This window comes from Pseudophryne corroboree, chromosome 8 (genome assembly GCF_028390025.1).
Source record: "Pseudophryne corroboree isolate aPseCor3 chromosome 8, aPseCor3.hap2, whole genome shotgun sequence".
Classification (NCBI taxonomy): domain Eukaryota; kingdom Metazoa; phylum Chordata; class Amphibia; order Anura; family Myobatrachidae; genus Pseudophryne; species Pseudophryne corroboree.
Genome location: NC_086451.1, coordinates 237,641,186 through 237,662,269, shown reverse-complemented (window position 1 = coordinate 237,662,269; position 21,084 = coordinate 237,641,186). Strand labels below are relative to the sequence as shown.

The 21,084-nt window shown below is 45.0% G+C and overlaps 1 protein-coding gene and 1 long non-coding RNA gene across 3 annotated transcripts in view; one reads left to right on the top strand and one right to left on the bottom strand.

The window, feature by feature from the left end:
• The window catches only part of LOC134948870 (uncharacterized), a 413,168-nt gene that overhangs the window by 324,138 nt on the left and 67,946 nt on the right, over nucleotides 1-21,084 (bottom strand). The window contains exon 3 of the long non-coding RNA XR_010183051.1: nucleotides 8,092-8,196. This is a non-coding gene — a long non-coding RNA (uncharacterized LOC134948870). The remainder of the gene's footprint in view (nucleotides 1-8,091; nucleotides 8,197-21,084) is intronic.
• On the top strand, nucleotides 6,694-19,805 carry LOC134948868 (serine protease 23-like). 2 transcript variants are annotated; one of them, XM_063937129.1, is made up of 4 exons: nucleotides 6,694-6,758; nucleotides 7,501-7,542; nucleotides 8,106-8,177; nucleotides 16,252-19,805. In XM_063937129.1, the coding sequence occupies exon 4, from the start codon at nucleotides 16,262-16,264 to the stop codon at nucleotides 17,312-17,314; it is 1,053 nt and encodes a 350-aa protein (XP_063793199.1). In that variant the 5' UTR covers nucleotides 6,694-6,758; nucleotides 7,501-7,542; nucleotides 8,106-8,177; nucleotides 16,252-16,261; the 3' UTR covers nucleotides 17,315-19,805. The 2 variants fall into 2 exon arrangements, with proteins under 2 accessions (XP_063793199.1, XP_063793198.1); XM_063937128.1 differs by lacking the exon at nucleotides 6,694-6,758 and having other exon boundaries at nucleotides 7,371-7,542.

Genomic DNA, 21,084 nt, shown 5'->3' with positions numbered 1-21,084 from the left:
GGACCGAAACCACAGAGGAACCACCAGGCGTGGAGTCCAGGCGGTCAAAAGAATTGGCCTTAGGATGATACCCATACACACAAAGGAAGGGAGAGATCCCTGTAGCAGAGTGAGCCGCGTTGTTATAGGCAAACTCCGCCATGGACAGATGAGCAACCCAGTCAGTCTGACACTTGGAGACATAACACCTGAGGAACTGCTCCAAGGACTGGTTCACCCTTTCAGTCTGCCCATTAGACTGCGGATGGTAGCCTGACGACAAGCTGACAGAAATCTGGAGATCGGAACAAAATGCCCTCCAGAATTTGGCCACAAACTGGGATCCGCGGTCAGAGACCACATCAAGTGGCAACCCGTGGAGGCGCACAACATGCAGCATAAATAATTCAGACAGGCGTCTGGCCGATGGCAGCCCAACCAATGGAACGAAGTGCGCCCTCTTCGAAAACCTGTCAACGACAACCCAGATGGCTGTCATCCCCGAGGATTTGGGCAAGTCCACCACAAAATCCATTGAAATGTGGGTCCATGGCTTAGATGGAATAGAGAGTGGATGTAATGGGCCAACAGGAACCCCTCTAGGAGTCTTATTTCGGGCACAGATGTCACATGCCCGAACCCACTGATCCACATCCCTAGCCACCGAGGGCCACCACACCGCCCTAGATAGCAACTCCCGAGTTCTGGCAATACCCGGGTGACCTGCCGACTTCTTGGCATGGAATTCCAGGAACACTCGCTGTCTTAACCTAGGAGGCACAAACAAAAGACCTACCGGAAGGTCTGGAGGAGCCTGCTCCTGTGCTCTAAGGACTAATGACAAGAGGTCCTGGGTAATGCCCACTTTAATACATGATGGGGACACAATGGGCAATGGCTCCTCGGTGGTCTCCTGGATTGGAGCAAAACTCCGCGAGAGCGCATCAGCCTTGATGTATTTTGACCCAGGGCGATATGTTATCAAAAAATTAAAGCGAGCAAAAAACAAAGCCCATCGTGCCTGCCTGGCATTGAGGCGCTTCGCTGACTCTAAATATGCCAAATTCTTATGGTCGGTGAGAATTGAGACCACAAACTTAGCCCCCTCAAGCCAGTGTCTCCACTCCTCGAGTACATCCTTAATAGCCAACAATTCCCGGTTACCCACGTCATAATTCATCTCGGCAGGCGAAAATTTACGGGAAAAGTAAGCACAGGGATGAAGGCGATTATCCGACACCCCCATCTGAAAGAGCACTGCCCCAATACCCATCTCAGAGGCATCCACCTCCACCACAAAAGGACGCTCTGGATCTGGGTGTCGCAGCACTTTGGCCGAGACAAATGCCCTTTTGAGACGGGCAAAAGCCGCTTTGGCCTCACAAGACCAGTGAGCAACATCCGCCCCTTTCTTAGTGAGTGCCACCAAGGGCGCCACTATAGACGAAAATCCAGCGATAAATCGTCTATAAAAATTCGCAAAGCCCAGAAAACGCTGAAGCGCCTTCAAACTAGTGGGCTGCACCCAATCCAGGACTGCCTGTACCTTGGAACCCTCCATTTGGAAACCTTCTGGGGAGATAATATAGCCTAGAAATGCGATTTGCTGAACTTCAAATTCGCACTTCTCCAGTTTCTGGAGGACTAAGCGTACATGCTTCCGATGTTCCTCCAGGGAATGGGAGAAGATTAGGATGTCATCTAAGTATACAACTAAGAATCTATCCAAATATTCCCTGAGCACATCGTTCATGAAGTCCTGGAAGACTGCCGGGGCATTACAGAGCCCAAAAGGCATCACCAAATATTCATAATGCCCTGAGTGGGTATTAAAGGCAGTCTTCCATTCATCCCCCTCTCTTATTCGGATTAGATTGTACGCACCGCGTAGGTCAATCTTAGAAAAATGGTGGCAGTACGAAGCTGGTCAAACAAGACCGAAATGAGAGGCAGTGGGTATGAGTTTTTAATCGTGATACGGTTCAATTCCCTGAAGTCGATGCAGGGTCGCAACGAACCGTCCTTTTTACCCACGAAGAAGAACCCTGACCCAACTGGAGACTGTGAAGGTCTGATAAATCCCTTAGCCAAGTTCTCCTGAATGTAGTCTGCCATAGCCTGAGTCTCAGGACGTGACAGGGAGTACAACCTGCTCTTGGGAAGCTTAGCATTCGGCAACAAATCAATGGCACAGTCATAGGGGCGATGGGGAGGTAGTACCTCTACAACTCTTTTGGAGAACACGTCCGCAAAATCTGCATAACATCCTGGCAATCCTGGCAAACTTAGCTGCGAAAGCCTGACTGGAAGGCTCAAACAACTCCTGAAACAATCAGTACCCCAACTAAGAATCTCCCCAGAGACCCAGTCAAATTGAGGATTGTGGGCCCTTAACCAGGGTAACCCCAACACCAATGGGGCAAAAGTACAGACAGTCACATAAAAGGACAATTTTTCAGAGTGCGTGGCTCCAATAAACAAAGAAATCTGGCTAGTGCAAGAGGTAATTTTACCCTGGGATAATGGTTCCCCGTTTAACCCACAAATCTCAATTTCCGATGCCAAGGGTACTAAGGGAACAGAGTGTTTCAGGGCGAATTGGCGGTCCATAAAAACCCCGTCGGCCCCACTGTCCACAAAGGCCTCAGTCTTGACAGTTTGACCGAGGATCTTCAAGGTCACCGGAATGATAAAAGTCTTCTTGGGAAATTCTGACTTCTGGCCTGACAGGATATTTCCCATCACCCTCAGGCCCTGAAGTTTTCCGGCTTTTCTGGGCATGATACTACCACATGACCTTTATTCTCACAGTACAAACATAACCCCTGCTGTCTTTTCCGCATCTTCTCACGCGAGGAGAGGCGGGTAGCCCCAATCTGCATAGGCTCCTCGGAAAATTCCTCCGAGTCTGAGGTTCCCTTGGGAAAGAAGGAAACCTCGGTCTCCCTTTCAAGCCTGCGCTCTCTCAGCCGTCTATCCACCCGAATGGATAACTGCATGAGCTGATCCAAGCTATCAGGCAAGGGATATTGTACCAGTTGGTCTTTTAACTGGTTAGAAAGACCTCTTCGGTACTGGTGTCTCAGGGCTGGGTCATTCCACTGGGTATCATGGGCCAACCTCCGAAACTCCGTACAATAAACCTCAACTGGCCTTCGCCCTTGCTTAAGGATCGAAATCTGAGCCTCGGCTGAGGCCGTCTTGTCAGGGTCATCATACAACATGCCCAGTGCCGTAAAAAAAGCATCAACCCTTTTAAGCGACGGACAGTCAGGCTGCAACCCATATGCCCAGACCTGTGGGTCTCCTTGTAGCAAGGAAATCACTATGCCCACCCGCTGAATCTCCGACCCAGAAGACTGAGGCCTAAGCTGGAAATATAGCTTGCAGCTCTCCTTGAAACAAAAGAACTGCGAGCGATCTCCAGAAAAACGATCCGGGAGATTTACTTTCGGCTCCTTAACCCCTGAAGGTACTGCTGCTGCGGGAGCTCCGCCAGCGGCCTGTGAGGTGTGCATTTTAATGGACAAATCATTAAATTGTCGAGTCAGGACCTGCACCTGATCGACTACCTGTTGCAAAGTATTTTGAGGGGTATGCTCCATATTCCCACAAAATTTCAATAGGAGTATTGGGCTGCTGAATATGTTATGCACACCAGTGCCAGCAGGAATGTACTGGTGTCTGAACGGTGAGGGATGCAAAACAAATGAACTCACAGACAGACTGGGGAATATGACATTACATACACAGAAGGTGATAGGGTAACAAAATAAACACAAAGTGAACAGAGAAACCCAAAGGCTAAGAAACTGGGTGTCTCCCTAGTATTAGGAATGCTCAGATGGAAAGAAGCGAGATGTAGTGATTTAATACGTAGAGAACCCGAAATGCTGTTGCTAAGGGCAACAGCAAAACCCTAAAGGGTTACTAACGGGTGTGGCAGTAAACTCCTTGGTCAGAGATGGAATAATAGACACAAGGAGAGTCTCCACAATCCTAGTCCTCACTTGCAGTGCACTGGTTCAGCTTACTGCCACTAAACTGACACCTGAACACCTTGCACAGGGAGAAAGGATTTTGGCAGGCAAGTCTGAGAATACAGCCGCAAACTTGCTAGGTTCACAGAGTAGCAAAAGAACCCCAGCAGGTTAAACGACTGACTCCAGTCTTACTGCTAGGTCTGGATTGGCAGAGTGTAATATCAAATCCCAAGGCCTATTTGCAGTAAGCAACAAACAAATACAAAGTTTACACAGTACTAGCTAGCTTTCAGGAACTGACTAACCAACAAAGATTCAGCAGCATCTGCCTAACCTGAGAAGAGGGTTTATATAGCAGGTGCTGTCCACGCCCCACTCAGACCTCACAGACTGTGAGCACAAAAACCAGCACCGGATCCCCTGCCGTGCACAGAGCCTGTAACCACTGCACAGCAAAAGACCCGAACCGGAGTATCAGCTACGCTCAGGTTACTCCGCTAGCACTTGTCTCCCGGTTGCCATGACGACGTGGCAGCACAGAGCAGGAGACCCTAACAGGAAGGCAGTCATAGAGAGGGGAAGGCAGTCACAGAGAGGGGAAAGAAGCCACAGATATGGGAAGGCAGTCACAGAGAGGGGAAGGTTGTCACAGAGACGGGAAGGCAGTCACAGAGAGGGGAAAGTAGCCACAGAGAGGGAAAGGCAGGCAAAGAGAAAGGAAGGCATTCTCAGAGAGGGGAAGGCAGTCACAGAGAAGGGATTTAGTCACAGAGAGGGGAAGGCAGTTACAGGGGTAAAGAAGCCACAGAAAGGGGAAGGCCGTCAGAGAGAGGTGAAAGTAGCCACAGAGAGGGGAATGTAGTCACATAGAGGGGAAGGCAGGCACAGAGAGGGGAAAGTAGCCACAGAGAGGGGAAGGCAGTCACAGAAAGGGAAAAGCAGTCACAGAGAGGGGAAAGCAGTCACAGAGAGGGGAAAGTAGCCACAGAGAGTGGAAGGCAGTCACAGACAGGGGAAGGCAGTCACAGAGAGGGGAAGGCAGTCACAGAGAGGGATAAAGTAGCCACAGAGAGGGGAATGCAGTCACAGAGAGGGGAAGTCAGTCACAGAGAGGGGAACGCAGTCACAGAGAGGGGAAAGCAGTCACAGAAAGGAGAAGGCAGTCACAGACAGGAGAAGGCAGTCACAGAGAGGGGAAAGTAGTCACAGGGAGGGGAAGGCAGTCATAGAGTGTTGAAGGTAGTCACAGAGAGGGGAAGGCAGTCACAGAGAGGGGAAGGCAGTCACTGAGAGGGGAAAGTAGCCACAGAGAGGGGAAGGCAGTCACAGAGAGGGGAAGGTAGTCACAGAGAGGGGAAGGTAGTCACAGAGAAGGGATTCAGTCACAGAGAGGGGAAGGCAGTTACAGGGGGAAAGTAGCCACAGAGAGGAGAAGGCAGTCACAGAGAGGGAAAAGTAGCCACAGAGAGGGGAAGGCAGTCACAGAGAGGGGAAGGCAATCACAGAGAGGGGAAAGTAGCCACAGAGAGGGGAAGTCAGTCACAGAGAGGGAAACGCAGTCACAGAGAGGGGAAAGCAGTCACAGAGAGGGGAAGGCAGTCACAGAGAGGGGAAGGCAGTTACAGAGAGGGGAAAGCAGTCACAGGGAGGGGAATGCAGTCACAGAGAGGGGAAGGCAGTTACAGAAAGGGGAAGGCAGTTACAGAGAGGGGAAGGCAGTCATAGAGAGGGGAAGGCAGTCACAGAGAGGGGAAAGTAGCCACAGAGATGGGAAGGCAGTTACAGAAAGGGGATGGCAGTCACAGAGATGGGAAGGCAGTAACAGAGAGGGGAAGCCAGTCACAGAGAGGGAAAAGCAGTCACAGAGAAGGGAAAGTAGCCACAGAGAGGGGAAGGCAGTCACAGAGAGGGGAAGGTAGTCACAGAGAGGGGAAGGCAGTCACAGAGAGGTAAAAGTAGCCACAGAGAGGGGAGGCAGTCACAGAGAGGGGAAGGCAGTCACAGAGAGGGGAAAGCAGTCACAGAGAGGGGAAGGCAGTTACAGAAAGGGGAAGGCTATTACAGAGAGGTTAAGGCAGTCACAGAGAGGGGAAGGCAGTCACAGAGTGGGGAAGTTGGTCACAGAGAGGGAAAAGTAGCCACAGAGAGGGAAAAGTAGCCACAGAGAGGGGAAAGCAGTCACAGAGAGGGGAAGGCAGTCACAGAGAAGGGATTCAGTCACAGAGAGGGGAAAGCAGTCACAGAGAGGGGAAAGCAGTCACAAAGTGGGGAAAGTTCAGCACATAAGGGTGATCATATAATAACATCACTGAACAGGAGTTATAGACAGAACACAAATAGCACAGGTAGCTTTTCATCTTCTAAGGGAAGACAAATTGAAAAGAATGCTGTGTGTCAAAGCTTACATACTAAGGGGATTCCTTTCTATTTAATTCTGACTCTGGTTTCTACAGTAGTACAGATTTGTCAAGCTAAAACCAATTTAAATTCTTTTAATTTGTAAAATATTTACAGTCATTCTCTCTTAAAGCTGGACAAATTTTCATCCAACAGGTGACTTCGGCATCTTCTGCCTTTACCCTTTTCCATTTTGGGCTGCATTCCTATCATGCAGGAGCTCGCCCATACTCCACTCACCTCCCCCCTCCCCTGTATTCACATACTGTAGGCTGCTGGAAGGTGTGTGAGGGGTGGGAGCTAGGTGACACAAGGCAGAGCACATATTCCTGGAGAGAAAGTGGGACAAGACTGTCATTGAATGTTAATTTCACCCTTGAAACTGACTGGCAGTACTAGGTAAGCTGTACATTCAGGTTTGTGTAGTATATTTGGATGGAGAGTGAAATAAACAGCTGCTGATTGCACTTAGAGGCTGAAAATGGAAGTGACACCTTTACTATGTAGCTCTAACTACTAACTTAGTCCTGAGTCAGAGGCTTTTTTTAAGAGTCTGTATACCAAAATGTAATGCTTATGGCATGCACTATAGATGTGATGGTCTTGTCAGTTAAGTCTGACAACCTGAAAGATTTGCAGAAACCGATAATAATATCTTTCACTCAGTCTACAGAATCAATTCCAAAGAAAAAAAGACTGGAAACAGATTTGTTTGTAGACATATGCTCAGTGCATTTACTGATTTATCTCTGATTATTTCCTTCCCACGTATAATAATATAATATCTTCAGGACTGCAGTAAGTAATTTCAACAATTTTATGTCTCCATGCCACTAACACAGGCTAATTTGGTTAGGACAACAAACAGAACATATTTGTCATGTCACTGCAGGACTGTTAACCATATCAACAGAGCAATTGAATAAAAGGAAGCAGTAAATCGGATTGACAGACACTAGAACAAACTTTTGCTCTTTTCTCCTGTCCTTTAGTGTAAATCCAGCATAGGATGGCTGTACAAAGGCTTTATACTCTATATTCTGCGTATGTCGTGCTGGGAGATGGGTGGAGTAATGCAAACAAGAGCAGCTTTGTGAGTTGACAATTCTTTATTAGCCCACAAATGTGTTGTTTTGTACAGGGGGAATGCCTGCGCGGGTTCACTTTCAGAACTCTTTTAGAGGTGAGTACAACTACTGTTTAGGACGACTGCTGTAAAGTGAGACGTAGACATTTTGGCGCACACCCCTAATATTCCTTAGGCTGTATTGTAACACTGTTTTAAAGACAGCAGTGCAGATGATCACTTTTGACATAGTGCTGTGATTTTAAAAAAAAGGCAGCAAAATATTTTTGCCATAGCCTTTTCCTTCTTACACTTTTCCATCTTATATAATATAACTGCTTTAAAATGTTAACCTAACTCATAAAACTTACTGAAACGTGCATACAAAATCTGCTATTTTAACATCAGTATGAAAGAAAGCTTATCCTTACCAGTAATATATTGGTGGGTGTTGCTAATAGCGAACAGTCCATTTAGTGTCTCTCGTTTTGTGTTTGAGCAATTATGCTTATGGCTACATTAACTAGCAGCTGCTGTCTTTGGCTTCTAACATGTCATACTGTATGTCATACATTCACTGGTGATCCCTGTAGTATAAGGCCCTGAACTCGACTGTTACTCCAATAACTCCTGGAATTGCATACAGAATAATATATTCTCTATTACCTTTTTTATGACAGAGAAATTGTGATTTGCTTCGACATCCTGAGGATGAAGGACGAAAGAGACTGATGCTGCAGTCTGTCATACAGGTAAGAGCAATTTCCTAGTCTGGAAAATAAATGAGTTTGAGTTACCTGAAAGAGGAGCAGAAGATGAAGTGATACGCAGCATTTCATTAGCTGCTTCTTGTTTGCACAAATGAATATGCGAGGAGCCAGGCATGCGGGCTAGCAATAAATAGTTATATTTGAAAACGTATCTGTTATTTTGTAGCTGTAAAATGACAAGTGGCAGGATGCAAGATTGTTGTACTGCTTACACAGAATACAAATGCAATGTAATGTATGTTTGTATTTGTAGATACAATCTAATAAATACAGCATACAGTACATCCAGTTTTACAATATAATCTAGTAGATATATGCAAATTTAGAATATACAGATATTCTCATAGAATATCTGTCACTGCCCATGTGTAAAATTCATTAAAGGATTTATTCCAATTATTTTATTTTATTTTAAGATGCCACGGTGTCCTGCACAGAATAGTGGGGAAAACAGGGCACACAAGGTAGACAGTGTGAGTGTAGCTGCAGTGAGTGACAGGTAGTAAGTAACCAATTTGGGGAAGGTAACTGTAGATGGCTAGAAAAATGCAGGCATTTTGGGGCCGTTTTATGGGCGTAGCCTAGTCAGCCCATGCAAATTTGTTTGCAGCTGGAGAGGCCCTAATGTCTTAGGAGTGCGGCTCAGTCTGAAACACGACTGGGTTACATCTATTGTATGTGAGCAGAGGATCTGAGACACAGGCAGTGGGTGTCTCTGTACGAATACCTGGGGCTGCAACATTAGCATATTTTCCCAGCTCCGCTGCATAGTATGCATACGGGATCACAGAAGCAGCAGCTTTTGTGTCCATCTCTGAATCCGGTTCAGAGTTTTTTCCAGTTGTTGGAATGGCATTTTAGCTCAGGACTCATTCACTAGACTACAGTTAAGTCATCCCAGTGGTAAGAGATAGTTGAATACATTGGCATGTAACTCACCATTACTAGATCCAATGTAGTTTTCACTGGGTTTTAGACACTGGCTGGACAGTACTGGAGTCCCCTACAGGGTTGAACAGTATGGGTACGGGGGAAGCCCCTGGTGGGCCCCACTGCCTGGGAGGAGGGGGGGAGCCCACACCTCCTTCTATAGGGATCAGGTTCCAGACTGTGCACTTGAATTATACACTTATCGTATAATGCAGAGCAGGCCCGGCGACAGGGGGGGTCAAAGGGGACACCCGTCCCGGGCCCCGCCGTTGTTAGGGGCCCCAAGGTCCAGGCAGCGGACAGCAGCGGCTGCAGTTCATCACAATTGTCAAAAAAAACTGTTTGCTCCCGGCATCGCAGATTCGCGGGCCGGCCGCTGCGCTGTGATTTAAGTGTGTGTGTTTGTTTGCGTGCGCCCCCCCCCCCCCCCCGAGTCCCGTGTGCAGTTCAACCTCTCAGTGCCCTGTCATTGATGTGTGTTTGCGTGCGCGCGCCCCCCCTCCTTCTCTCCCGAATCCTGTGTGCTGCTCACCCCTCAGTGCCCCCAGCCTCCAGGTCACCTGTTATCCTACCAACCAGTCCCCAGCCAGGAAGCTCAGCCGGACAGGTCACCTGTTATCCTGCCAGCCAGTCCCCAGCCGGGACCGCCCCTCCAGCGTCCTCACCGCACGCTGCCTCCCTGTCTCTCTCTACTGGGTGAGTGAGGAGCCGGACTGAGGCACGGAGCGCACAGCAGGAGCTGCCAGGACAGGACAGACAGAGTACTGAGGCCTGTGGGAATTGGGGAGGCGAGCCTGGTGAATTAGAGCGGCTGTGTCAGTGTGTTGCTGCAGCAGCAAGCAGGGTAAGGCTTTTGCATTTAATAAATCATAATACATGTTTATGTATAGGGAATGGGATTTGGGTTTGGGTTAGGACTTTAGGATTAGTTTGGGGCGGGATGCAGGCAGGCAGGCACATTATGCATGCATATGCATTCTGCACATGGATGCATCTGCATGCATGTGCGTGTCAGATGAGATCAGACTCATCAGAGCAGAATGTCTGTCCTGTGGTGGTGACTGGTCATTCAGGCTCAGTTGCTGCTCAGCACAGATAGTACAAAATTCCTGACCATTGTGGGTCTGTGAATCTTAATTTTGGAAAGAGCTGATCCCATTATATCGGTATTGTATTGTTCCATTAAAGTTTTGTTTTCTAGACGTTAGAGAGTCTATAATTTTGTTTTTAATATACTTGTGTCCTGTAGATAATATGGGTCCCTGTCCTGTTTCCTGGGGGTGGGGGGGCCCTCAGAGATATCAGTGTACCGGGCCCCAAAATTTCTGTTGCCAGCCCTGATGCAGAGGACTATGGTGTATTTTCAACAGGGAATTGCTGGTATTAATCTGGTTCATAATCATGCATGAATTGGCATTATTTACTATATATATTTATCAAAGACAAAGGCCATGCACTCTCTGATGGTTAGGCAAACCAGTCACAGACAAAATTACTTCAAATGAAGCTGAGGAGAAAATGGCCCAGTCAGTAGATAATGGGGGCAAAACTCTTTTTAAGTATATAAGTGGAAGGAGAAAATCAAATGGAGGAATAATAAGACTTAAGACAGAGAGTGAGCATTTGGTGGAGGGAGACAAGGCAATAGCAGATCACTTAAATAATTATTTTTGCTCAGTATTTACTACAGAAGGAGAAGGGAAGGGGCCACAGTTAAGTTGCAAGGACATTCATAAAAATAAGGTAGATGAAAGTACATTTACAGAGGAGAAGGTCCTAACGGAACTTTCAAAACTAAAAGTGGATAAATCAATGGGGCCAGATGGGATACACCCAAGGATATTTACAGAGCTAAAAGATGTGCTGGTGACACCTTTAACAGAATTTTTTAACCAGTCACTAAATGCAGGTGCCAGTCCAAGGGGCTGGAAAAGAGCAAATGTAGTTCCACTGCACAAAATGGAAGCAAGTAACTACAGACCAGTAAGCCTTACATCAGTAGTAGGGAAAGTAATGCAAAAACTATTAAAAGAAATAGTTGTAGAATATCTTAAATCAAGCAATTTACAGCATCCAAAACAGCATGGATTTACTGGTGGGAGATCATGCCAAACAAATCTTGTTGACTTTTTTGACTCTGTGACGAAAATAATACAGTGTTTCCCCCGATAATAGGACCTACCCCGATAATAAGCCCTACCCTCACTTTTCATAAATTGTCCAAAATAAGCCCTACCCCGAAAGTAAGCCCTATCTAAATCCCCATTTTGCCCGGTCCCTGCGCTACAGTAAACTACCCAGCTCCGCCCCCTGCTTGAAATGGCTTCCGCCAGTATCACAGGGCCCGGGCTTCAGTACACAAACCTTTCACTGTTTTTTTTTTTTTTTTAATCTTGAAAGGGGGTGATGGAGCTTCCATCACCCCCGTTGCCAGGAGAGAGACAGCTCCTGGCTGGCTCGGCGCATTAACAGCCAGTCAGGCACTGTCGGAGCTACCTCTCCGCAGGTCTCTCCCACATGAGTGACGCTGGCTTGACCCAAAGGTCGCGCCAGCGTCATTCAGTGAGCTGAGCGATGCGGAGGGGAAAAGAGATCCAGGAGCCGTTGAGAGAAGGTGAGTGAAAGCAGGGGGCTGCAGGAATGGCTGTGGGCAGTAATGATGTCTAATGTAAAGTAATGAGGCCAGAGAAGTGAGCACAAATTATGTTTATTAAAATTACTGTCAATGTTAATAAAAATAAGCCCTACCCCGAAAATAAGCCCTATGGTGGTTTTTTGACAAAAAAAATAAAATAAGACAGTGTCTTATTATCGGGGAAACACGGTAGATCAAGGGTGAGCTGTAGATATAGCAGATCTAGACTTTAGTAAGGCATTTGACACTGTCCCACATCGCAGACTGCTAAATAAACTTGAAAGAATAGGGGTGGATTATAAAACAGTTAAATGGATAAGAACCTGGTTGCAGGATAGGAAACAGACAGTTGTAGTAAATGGAGTGCAATCTATGGAGGGAAATATTACCAGTGGAGTACCCCAGGGATCTGTACTTGGACCAGTTCTCTTTAATATCTTTGTTGGTGACATTGCAAATGGTATTGAAGGGAAAGTATGACTTTTTGCAGATGATACAAAGATATGCAACAGGGTAGACACACCAGAAGGGGTAAAACAAATGATTGATGACCTAGGTAGGCTTGAGAAATGGTCAAGAACGTGGCATGGCAACTACAGTTTAATGCTAAAAAAATGCTAAATCATGCACTTGGGTCTCAAAAACCCAAAGTCTAAATATAGTATCAAGGGTACTATAATGGAAACTACTGAAGAGGAAAGGGATTTAGGAGTCACTATTTCAAGTGACTTAAAGGCAGGAAAGCAATGTAACAAAGAAATGAGAAAGGCAAGTCCGATGCTTGGTTGCATAGGGAGAGGAATCCGTAGCAGGAAAAAAGAAGTAATAATGCCACTGTATAGGTCATTGGTACGGCCCCATTAGGAATACTGTGTCCCGTTCTGGAGACCATATCTCCAGAAGGATATAAATACATTAGAGTGTACAAAGAAGGGCAACTAAAATAATGCATGGCCTACATCACAAAACTTACCTGGAAAGGCTAAAAGATCTTAACATGTATAGTTTGGAGGAGAGAAGGGAAAGGGGGGACATGATAGAAACTTTCAAATATACCAAGGGTCTTAACAAAGTTCATGAGGGAAACATTCTTCAAAGGAAGAGAAGTATTAGAACTCGAGGACATACACTGAGACTGGAGGGAGGCAGGTTCAGGGGAAATTTAAGGAAAAATTACTTCACAGAAAGGGTAGTGGATAAGTGGAATAGCCTCCCATCAGAGGTGGTAGAGGCTAAGATGGTAGAGCAATTTAAACATGCTTGGGATAGGTATGCGAATATCCTTATAAAGAATTAAGGTTCAAAAAGGGATGAAATGACCTAAAGGATAAAAAAAGGGGCAGACTAGATGGGCCAAGTGGTTCTTATCTGCCGTCAAATTCTATGTTTCTAATGATCTGTAAAAATTGAAACAAATATACTATCAATAAGAAAACAGGCATTTTACTGCACACACAGCAGTTACTGTTAAGAGCTGGAAGTCTCAGTGAACCCTTTTCTTAGAAAGCCCAGATTTATCAAGCCTTGAAAAGTGATAAATTGCACAGTGATAAAGGCCCAGCCAGTCAGCTCCTAACTGCCATGTTACAGGCTATGTTTGAGAAATGACAGGAGCTGATTGATCGGTACTGTATCACCGTGCAGTTTACCACTCTCCAAAGCTTGATAGATCTGGGCCTAGTCAGGCCTGCTGAATTAAGTGATTAGGTATAATGCATGTCATATAAACTAATGAAGAACTTTTGATTTACTTGTAATACTTACTTAGGGGGTAATTCAGATCTGATCGCTGGGCTGCGTTTTTTGCTGCCCTGCAATCAGATAGCCGCCGCCCACAGGGAGAGGGGAAATCGATGTGCAAGTGTGCGATCGCTTTGTTAGCAGAGCTGCACAAAAATCAGTTTGTGCAGTCTCTGCGCAGTCCAAGACTTACTCAGCCGCTGCGATGTAATCCTGCTGATCGGGGCCGGAGCTGATGTCAGACACCCTCCCTCAAAACACCTGAGCCCGCCTGCGTTTTTCCGGACACTCCTGGAAAACGGTCAGTTGCCACCCACAAATGGCCTCTTCCTGTCAATCACCTTGCAAACGGATTTTTCACACCATCCTGTCGCTAGGCGCCGATGCCTGTCGCTGTTGTGCGATGCGCTGGCACATAGTGGTGCATACGCATGCGCAGTTCAGATCTGATCGCCCACTGTGTGAAAACGCACAGGTCCGATCAAATCTGAATTACCGCCTTAGTTAGCCTTTACATTTGTAGAACTCAAACTACATTGCTGAAAATAATACCTAAAAAAACAACAGTATTTTTGATTTAAAAAAAAAATAGCAGCAAAGTTATAACATTGCTTGTCAGCAAATATCACTTAAAAATACCAAACAGCGTGTTGTGAGTACAAATTCCATATATTGTATATCTAAGTTTTACAAAGGTGCCTCGAGAAATTGCCACAATACTATTAACGTCAAACAATTGGTCATCAGTACTATTTACATTGAAATTGGGCACTTTGGGTCATATTTACCAATCTTTTTCTACTAAATTCACATTATTTTAGTTTCACAGGACTTTTGGAGGAGATTTCGTAAAAAATCTCTTCTACACCCTAATATTCTCATCAGCTCCGCATGCTGACTGCATTTCACATACCTCTGATGGGAAACACAGTCAGTCCAGATTTAACAAACTTTGTTAAATCTTTTTGGACCAAGTACTTTAAGATAATGCCATCTTCAGATGGCATTAGTAGAGAATTTGGTCTATTTCTCTTGTCCTGCCCTACCCTTCCTGACATGAGATAGGCAAAGCAGAGCCCAGAGCCGACTTCTGTGATCAGCTTGTGTGTCTGACCACAGGCTGCATGCAAACAGAAAATAAATGTTTATAATAGTAAGTAAATAAAAATAAAAAAGCTTACTTGCACCCATGGATCTGTGATCTGTGTACTGTGACTCGATCATCTGAAACTGTGTGGTCAGCTGAGGTGTAGTGAACTCCAGGCCAGCACCTCATTGGCCACACAGATCAGCTGATCAAGTTACTGAAGCAGTTCACTGATCAGAGAACCCTGAGTGCAGGTAAGTTTATTTCTATTATAACCACTATTTTTTTTATGCATTCAGCCTGTGTCATCTCACACACAGGCTACATGCTCCGTCTCCACACTCTGCACTGCCTTACTGCGCATGTGAAGCAAGATGCAGACACATAGGGGGTAATTCCAAGTTGATCGCAACAGGAAATTTTTTAGCAGTTGGGAAAAACCATGTGCACTGCAGGGGGGGCAGATATAACATTTGCAGAGAGAGTTAGATTTGGGTGGGTTATTTTGTTTTTGTGCAGGGTAAATACTGGCTGCTTTATTTTTACACTGCAATTTAGATTGCAGATTGAACTCACCACACCCAAATCTAACTCTCTCTGCAAATGTTATATCTGCCCCTCCTGCAGTGCACATGGGCCCTCATTCCGAGTTGTTCGCTCGCAAGCGGATTTTAGCAGATTTGCTCATGCTAAGCCGCCGCCTACTGGGAGTGAATCTTAGCATCTTAAAATTGCGAACGAAGTAATCGCAATATTGCGATTACACACCTCGTAGCAGTTTCTGAGTAACTTCAACCTTACTCGGCATCTGCGATCATTTCAGTGCTTGTCGTTCCTGGTTTGACGTCACAAACACACCCAGCGTTCGCCCAGACACTCCTCCGTTTCTCCGGCCACTCCTGCGTTTTTTCCGGAAACGGTAGCGTTTTTTCCCACACGCCCATAAAACGGCCTGTTTCCGCCCAGTAACACCCATTTCCTGTCAATCACATTACGATCGCCAGAACGATGAAAAAGCCGTGAGTAAAATTCCTAACTGCATAGCAAATTTACTTGGCGCAGTCGCAGTGCGGACATTGCGCATGCGCATTAAGCGGAAAATCGCTGCGATGCGAAGATTTTTACCGAGCGAACAACTCGGAATGACCTCCATGGTTTTGCCCAACTGCTAAAAAATTTCCTGCTGCGATCAACTTGGAATTACCCCCATAGCCAGGACAGAGCTTTCTTGCAAGCTCTGTCCCGGTACCTCACTGTTAATATATCTTTATATATCCTTAATCAATATTATCGCATCACGATCACATTTTAAATGCAAATTGTGATAAATGTGCCCCCTATATTGGTATTACAAGTGGAAGGATTTTATCGGTTGATTTCATGATTAAAGCATGCTATTTGCTGCCTCATAGCCTAACAGCATGGTTGCTTTAGTAAATAAAATATATTAATTTTACTTAAAATAAAGACAGCTACTGTATAAAATTCCCCTGCTCTTTATTTGGAGCCAATGAATGTGGAATCTACCACATCCTGTAGTTTGTGCCAGGTGATACTGACAATAGGAGCTTATTGCTCATTTTCCATTGTCTTAGTATAGTACTTCTGCATAAGCTATGATATTACATTGTTAAATTGATTTTTCTGTTATGATCTTTCTGCAGTGAACTTAATATGATGATCGTTGGTCACTCGTCCCTTTTATTTCTGTGCTCAGCTGCTCTCTCCATCGTTGCTTCTAATCTTCCAGACCTGGAGATAGTGACCCAACAAACACTGCCTTTGGCTCCATCTCATTATACTGCTGTTGGTACTCCAGAGCTCAATACAGTATGCACAGAGAATTGTGTCCTCCATGAATCCCAGGCAGAAGCATTTCCTGTCAGCCATCAACTCGATTATGAGACAACATATTCCAATGGTAGCCGAACACTGACAACGGTGACAGTGATATTATCTCAAGAGAGTATCAGAAAGTCAGAGGAAAGGAATGTGAAATCTATACGGCCTCGGAGACAGATATATGGACCAGACATCCGCTTTTCCATCCGCAGTTATCGCTTTCTAAAAGATTTCCCTTTTGCTGCTGCTGTCCGTGTGTCCACAGGTTGCACAGGTGTGCTGGTAACTGAACGTCATGTCTTAACTGCAGCTCACTGTATCCATGATGGCCGTGACTATGTACAAGGAGCACGTAAGTTGCGTGTCGGTTTTCTGCGACTAGGAGCCCGGCGTTCTTTACGTTGGGTACATGTCAAAAGTACAAGGGTGCCACGAGGATGGATTGGCGCCCCAGCAGGACTTAGTATGGATTATGATTATGCTTTGCTGGAACTTCGACGTGCACAATCACAACCTCACATGCATCTGGCAGCATCCCCACCTCTGGCAAATCTGGCTGGAAGACGTGTTCACTTCTCAGGCTTTGACAGTGACCGACCTGGGGAGTTGGTTTACAGATCATGCAGAGTGCAGCAGCAGACTACACATTTGCTCTATCAGCACTGTGATGCACGCCCTGGTGCTAGTGGCTCAGGGGTTTATGGGAGATTGCGGCATGGTGGCCGTTGGGAAAGGAAAGTGATTGGGATATTCTCAGGACACCAGTGGGTAGAAGTGTCTGGAGAGCCAAAAGAGTATAATGTTGCAGTCAGGCTGACCCCTCCGAAATACGCCCAGATCTGCTATTGGATACGGGGAGCCAATGCAAGCTGCCATACTGAATAAAAACGTCCATGATATGACAGCATTAAATATAACGGTTACATACATAGAGACTATTTTCACATAGATAAAATGCTTCTTGGAATGTTCTGCAGATCCTACAGAAGGAGCCAGCTGTTAACTGACGCAGGATAATACGTATAGAGCTCAGCATGGGGACTGGAACGCAACTGGAGTAAACCTTAAAAAATGCTGTTTCTAGTCAAAATACCAGTTAAGAGTTATCTCCATGGTTACTGCTGTTTGTCTTTCTGTTGGCATCTCTGCCCTTAACTCAGGCTGACCTCTTCCAGCTTATTTGACCCATTATAAAATACTGTACTCACAAACTACAATTTACCTTTCTATTACAGTTCCTTGGGTTGAATTTGTCAGCTTTTATTTAACAACACATATAGTCAACAAAACTTTTTAGGGTGATTTAGCATTTTCCCAACTTTTTCAGACTTTAACATTCACGTGGACTACGATCGGGAATAGTAACCTGTGCCAAGCGCAGTGAGGCGCCTTGTCCAAAGCATGGCGAGTAAAGCGAGCCATGTGAGCATGTGAGGGGACGTGTTACAATAATTAGGGTTCCCTATGCTCTGAAGGCAAAAAAGATACACAAAAACAGTTATGTTGACCTTTTTGCATGTCGACCTTTTTACGTCGACCTTTTGTACCTGTCAATCTTTTCCATTGTCTACATTTTCCATGTCGACACATCATGACCCTGTTGACCTTTTAACCTTGTCAACCATTTCAATGTTGACCATTTGGTGTCGACCTATTGATTGTAGACTATTTTACTGTAGACCTATTGAACCGTAACCCTCCATATTACACTGTAAGCATAGGAAAAGTACGATCAAAAAGAAAATACATTTTAGACATATGCACGGCTACTATCTGTTCCTTGTTTCCAGGGACAGTTCCAGATTTGAAAGATTTGTCTGTGATTTTTTTTGTCTCTAGAATTATCCCTGTTTTTCAGGACTGACAAGAAGTACAATTCCTAATTGTCTATATTTGAATGCTATTTCCACTATCTAGTATTATTCACATGGTTTTACAAGTTAGTTTTTATTGCACTGGAGAATTTCAAGTGAAAATCATTACATTAGACCAAGGTTAGTAAAATATTTTACTAGAGATTGTGGTACACGAATACCTGACTAGACAGTACATGTCTAATTTACGTAGTGCAGAATGCAGATATGCTCTGCAACAAATGTCCCTTAAATTTATACACTTATGTAAGTAATCCTCTAAATGCATGAAGAAAATATGTATGTGACCACTTTGTTGCTTAACAAATACTTATATAAAGGACTCTTTAAAAGAGCCTACAGGCCAGAAATAGCTATCGCAATTTAGTCGGGTTTAACCGCTTTATGCGTCCAAACCCGACTGCTATGGGCGTGATAAAATAGATCAATTGAATATCGCCCCGTGAGCTCTCGTTACTTTAGATGGGAGATCAGGCACTATATAACAATTAAATCTCGCCCATTGTGTCAACGCCCATTAAGAGTTAGGGTGGGTACACACTGATGGATATATCTGCACATCAATTGATCTGCAGATATATCTATGGACGGATCGGGCAGTGTGCTGTGCATACACACTGCCCGATCCGTCGGGGACTGACGTCATGAACTGGGCAGGCGTGTACACACACCCGCCCAGTTCAGCTGTCAATCACCACCGGCTCCTGCAGCATGTGTACGGGTGGTCGGCTGGTCGCCCATATACACACAGCGATGTGCCAATATATTGGTAGATATATTGGCCGTCGGCTGTGCTGCGGGACGACGCGATATGTCTGTGAACGACAGAGTTCACAAACATATTGCCCGTACACACTGGCCGACGGACCCGCGATATATCTCCCATTCAATAGAACGGCCGATATATCGGCCAGTGTGTACGGACCTTTAATTTACCGGGCGAGCATAAGGGGCTGTAATTGAATACCCCCGGGCGTCAAAGCCTAAGGCTATAACCTTTTTTTTTTTTACCAATCCCACCCCTTAGCCAGTTGTCTCAAAATATTTTATTATTAAATTGTGTGAAAAAAGATTTTCTATTGTTGCAATTATTGCCCATAGCAAATAGACTAGATACATCCCACCACTGGGGTCTATTCAACACTTCATTTAAATAAAAGGTGAAAATTAATATTTTACCAGCCTCTCAGGGATTTATGCAGAAAGGATTTTTATACTCAATGCCATCTATAATTTTTATCTTACTCGTGTTTGATACATATGGGGAATGTGGTCAAACCTTCAAAATCAGCCGTTTTTAAACATCATCCAATCCTAATGGAGATAAACTCCTAATCATGGCTGGAAATGATTGAGTATAAATTTGGACATGTTATTGGCCTGAGTGTGCAGAAATCTTCAGCTTGCAGTAGCTGGCCCCAGAGAAGATATAAATATTTTAAGGCCCGTACACACTGGCCGTCTATTGAACGGCCGATATTTCGCGGGTCCATCGGCCAGTGTGTACGGGCGATATGTCTGTGAACTCTGTCGTTCACAAACATATCGCGTTGGCCCGCAGCACAGATGACGGCCAATATATCTACCGATATATTGGCGCATCGCTGTGTGTGTACGGGCGACCAGCCAACCGCCCGTGCACATGCTGCGGCAGCCGGCAGTGATTGACAGCTGAACTGGGCGGCGTGTGTCTACACGCCCGCCCAGTTCATGACGTCAGTCCCCGACGGATCGGGCAGTGTGTATGCACAGCACACTGCCCGCTCCGTCCATAGATATATCTGCAGATCAATTTATCTGCAGATATATCTATCAATGTGTACCCACCATTACATGTATGTGTATGGCCAAATTGGATACTGATCTTATAGTTTATTCTGGTTTAAGTAATATCTCCGTGTTACATAATAAAACACAAGGATGGTTATTCATTCTGTGAAAATAGCATACATTGTCTATGTATTTACATAGGTACAAACACCAGAAACATTCTCTTTACATAGGTATAACTTGCCACACTTCTTATTAGTAATAAGTATGCGTAAGGGGGGAATACATGTTCCCAGAAACTTTCTTGTTTAGACTTATTGGGGTAAATTTACTAAGATGGGAGTTCTATTTAAGATGGGATGTTGCCCATAGCAACCAAACAGATTCCAAGTATTAAAAGAGACATTGTTTCCCCTAGCACCCTGAATGAGAACAGTAACCAGATATAATTCCCACATAATATTGGAATTCAGAGATCTTCATTACACATATTTGCGCAAATGTGTGAATAAGCCCCAAAGCCGCATCAAGGCGTCTCTGTATATTTGGGGTCCCTAGTGCTATATTTAGGTGCAGGGTGTGGCACCCCAAAACACTAGCATAAGCCAGAAAGCCCAGGGTAGCATACCAGTGAAAAAATGATAGTGTTAATAAATTGGTATTTAGGAAGCCGAAGCTATAGAGAAGGTGATACAAAAATTAAATGTGTAACGAATATACAACATACACATACAAATATGTGTAACGAAGATCTCTGAATTCCAATATTATGTGGGATTTATATCTGGTTACTGTTCTCATTCAGGGTGCTGGGGGAAACAATGTCTCTTTTTTTTTCTTGCTTAGAAATACCCCTCCCTTTCGAGCACCTGAATGATATCATTTCAGCTGATTGAGCATCTACCATTATATAAGATTCCAGGTATTATCTTCTAGAAGATGCTAGATAAATGAGAAGTAGAATTTGATTGGTTGCTATGGGCAACATCCCATCTTAAATAAAACTCCCAT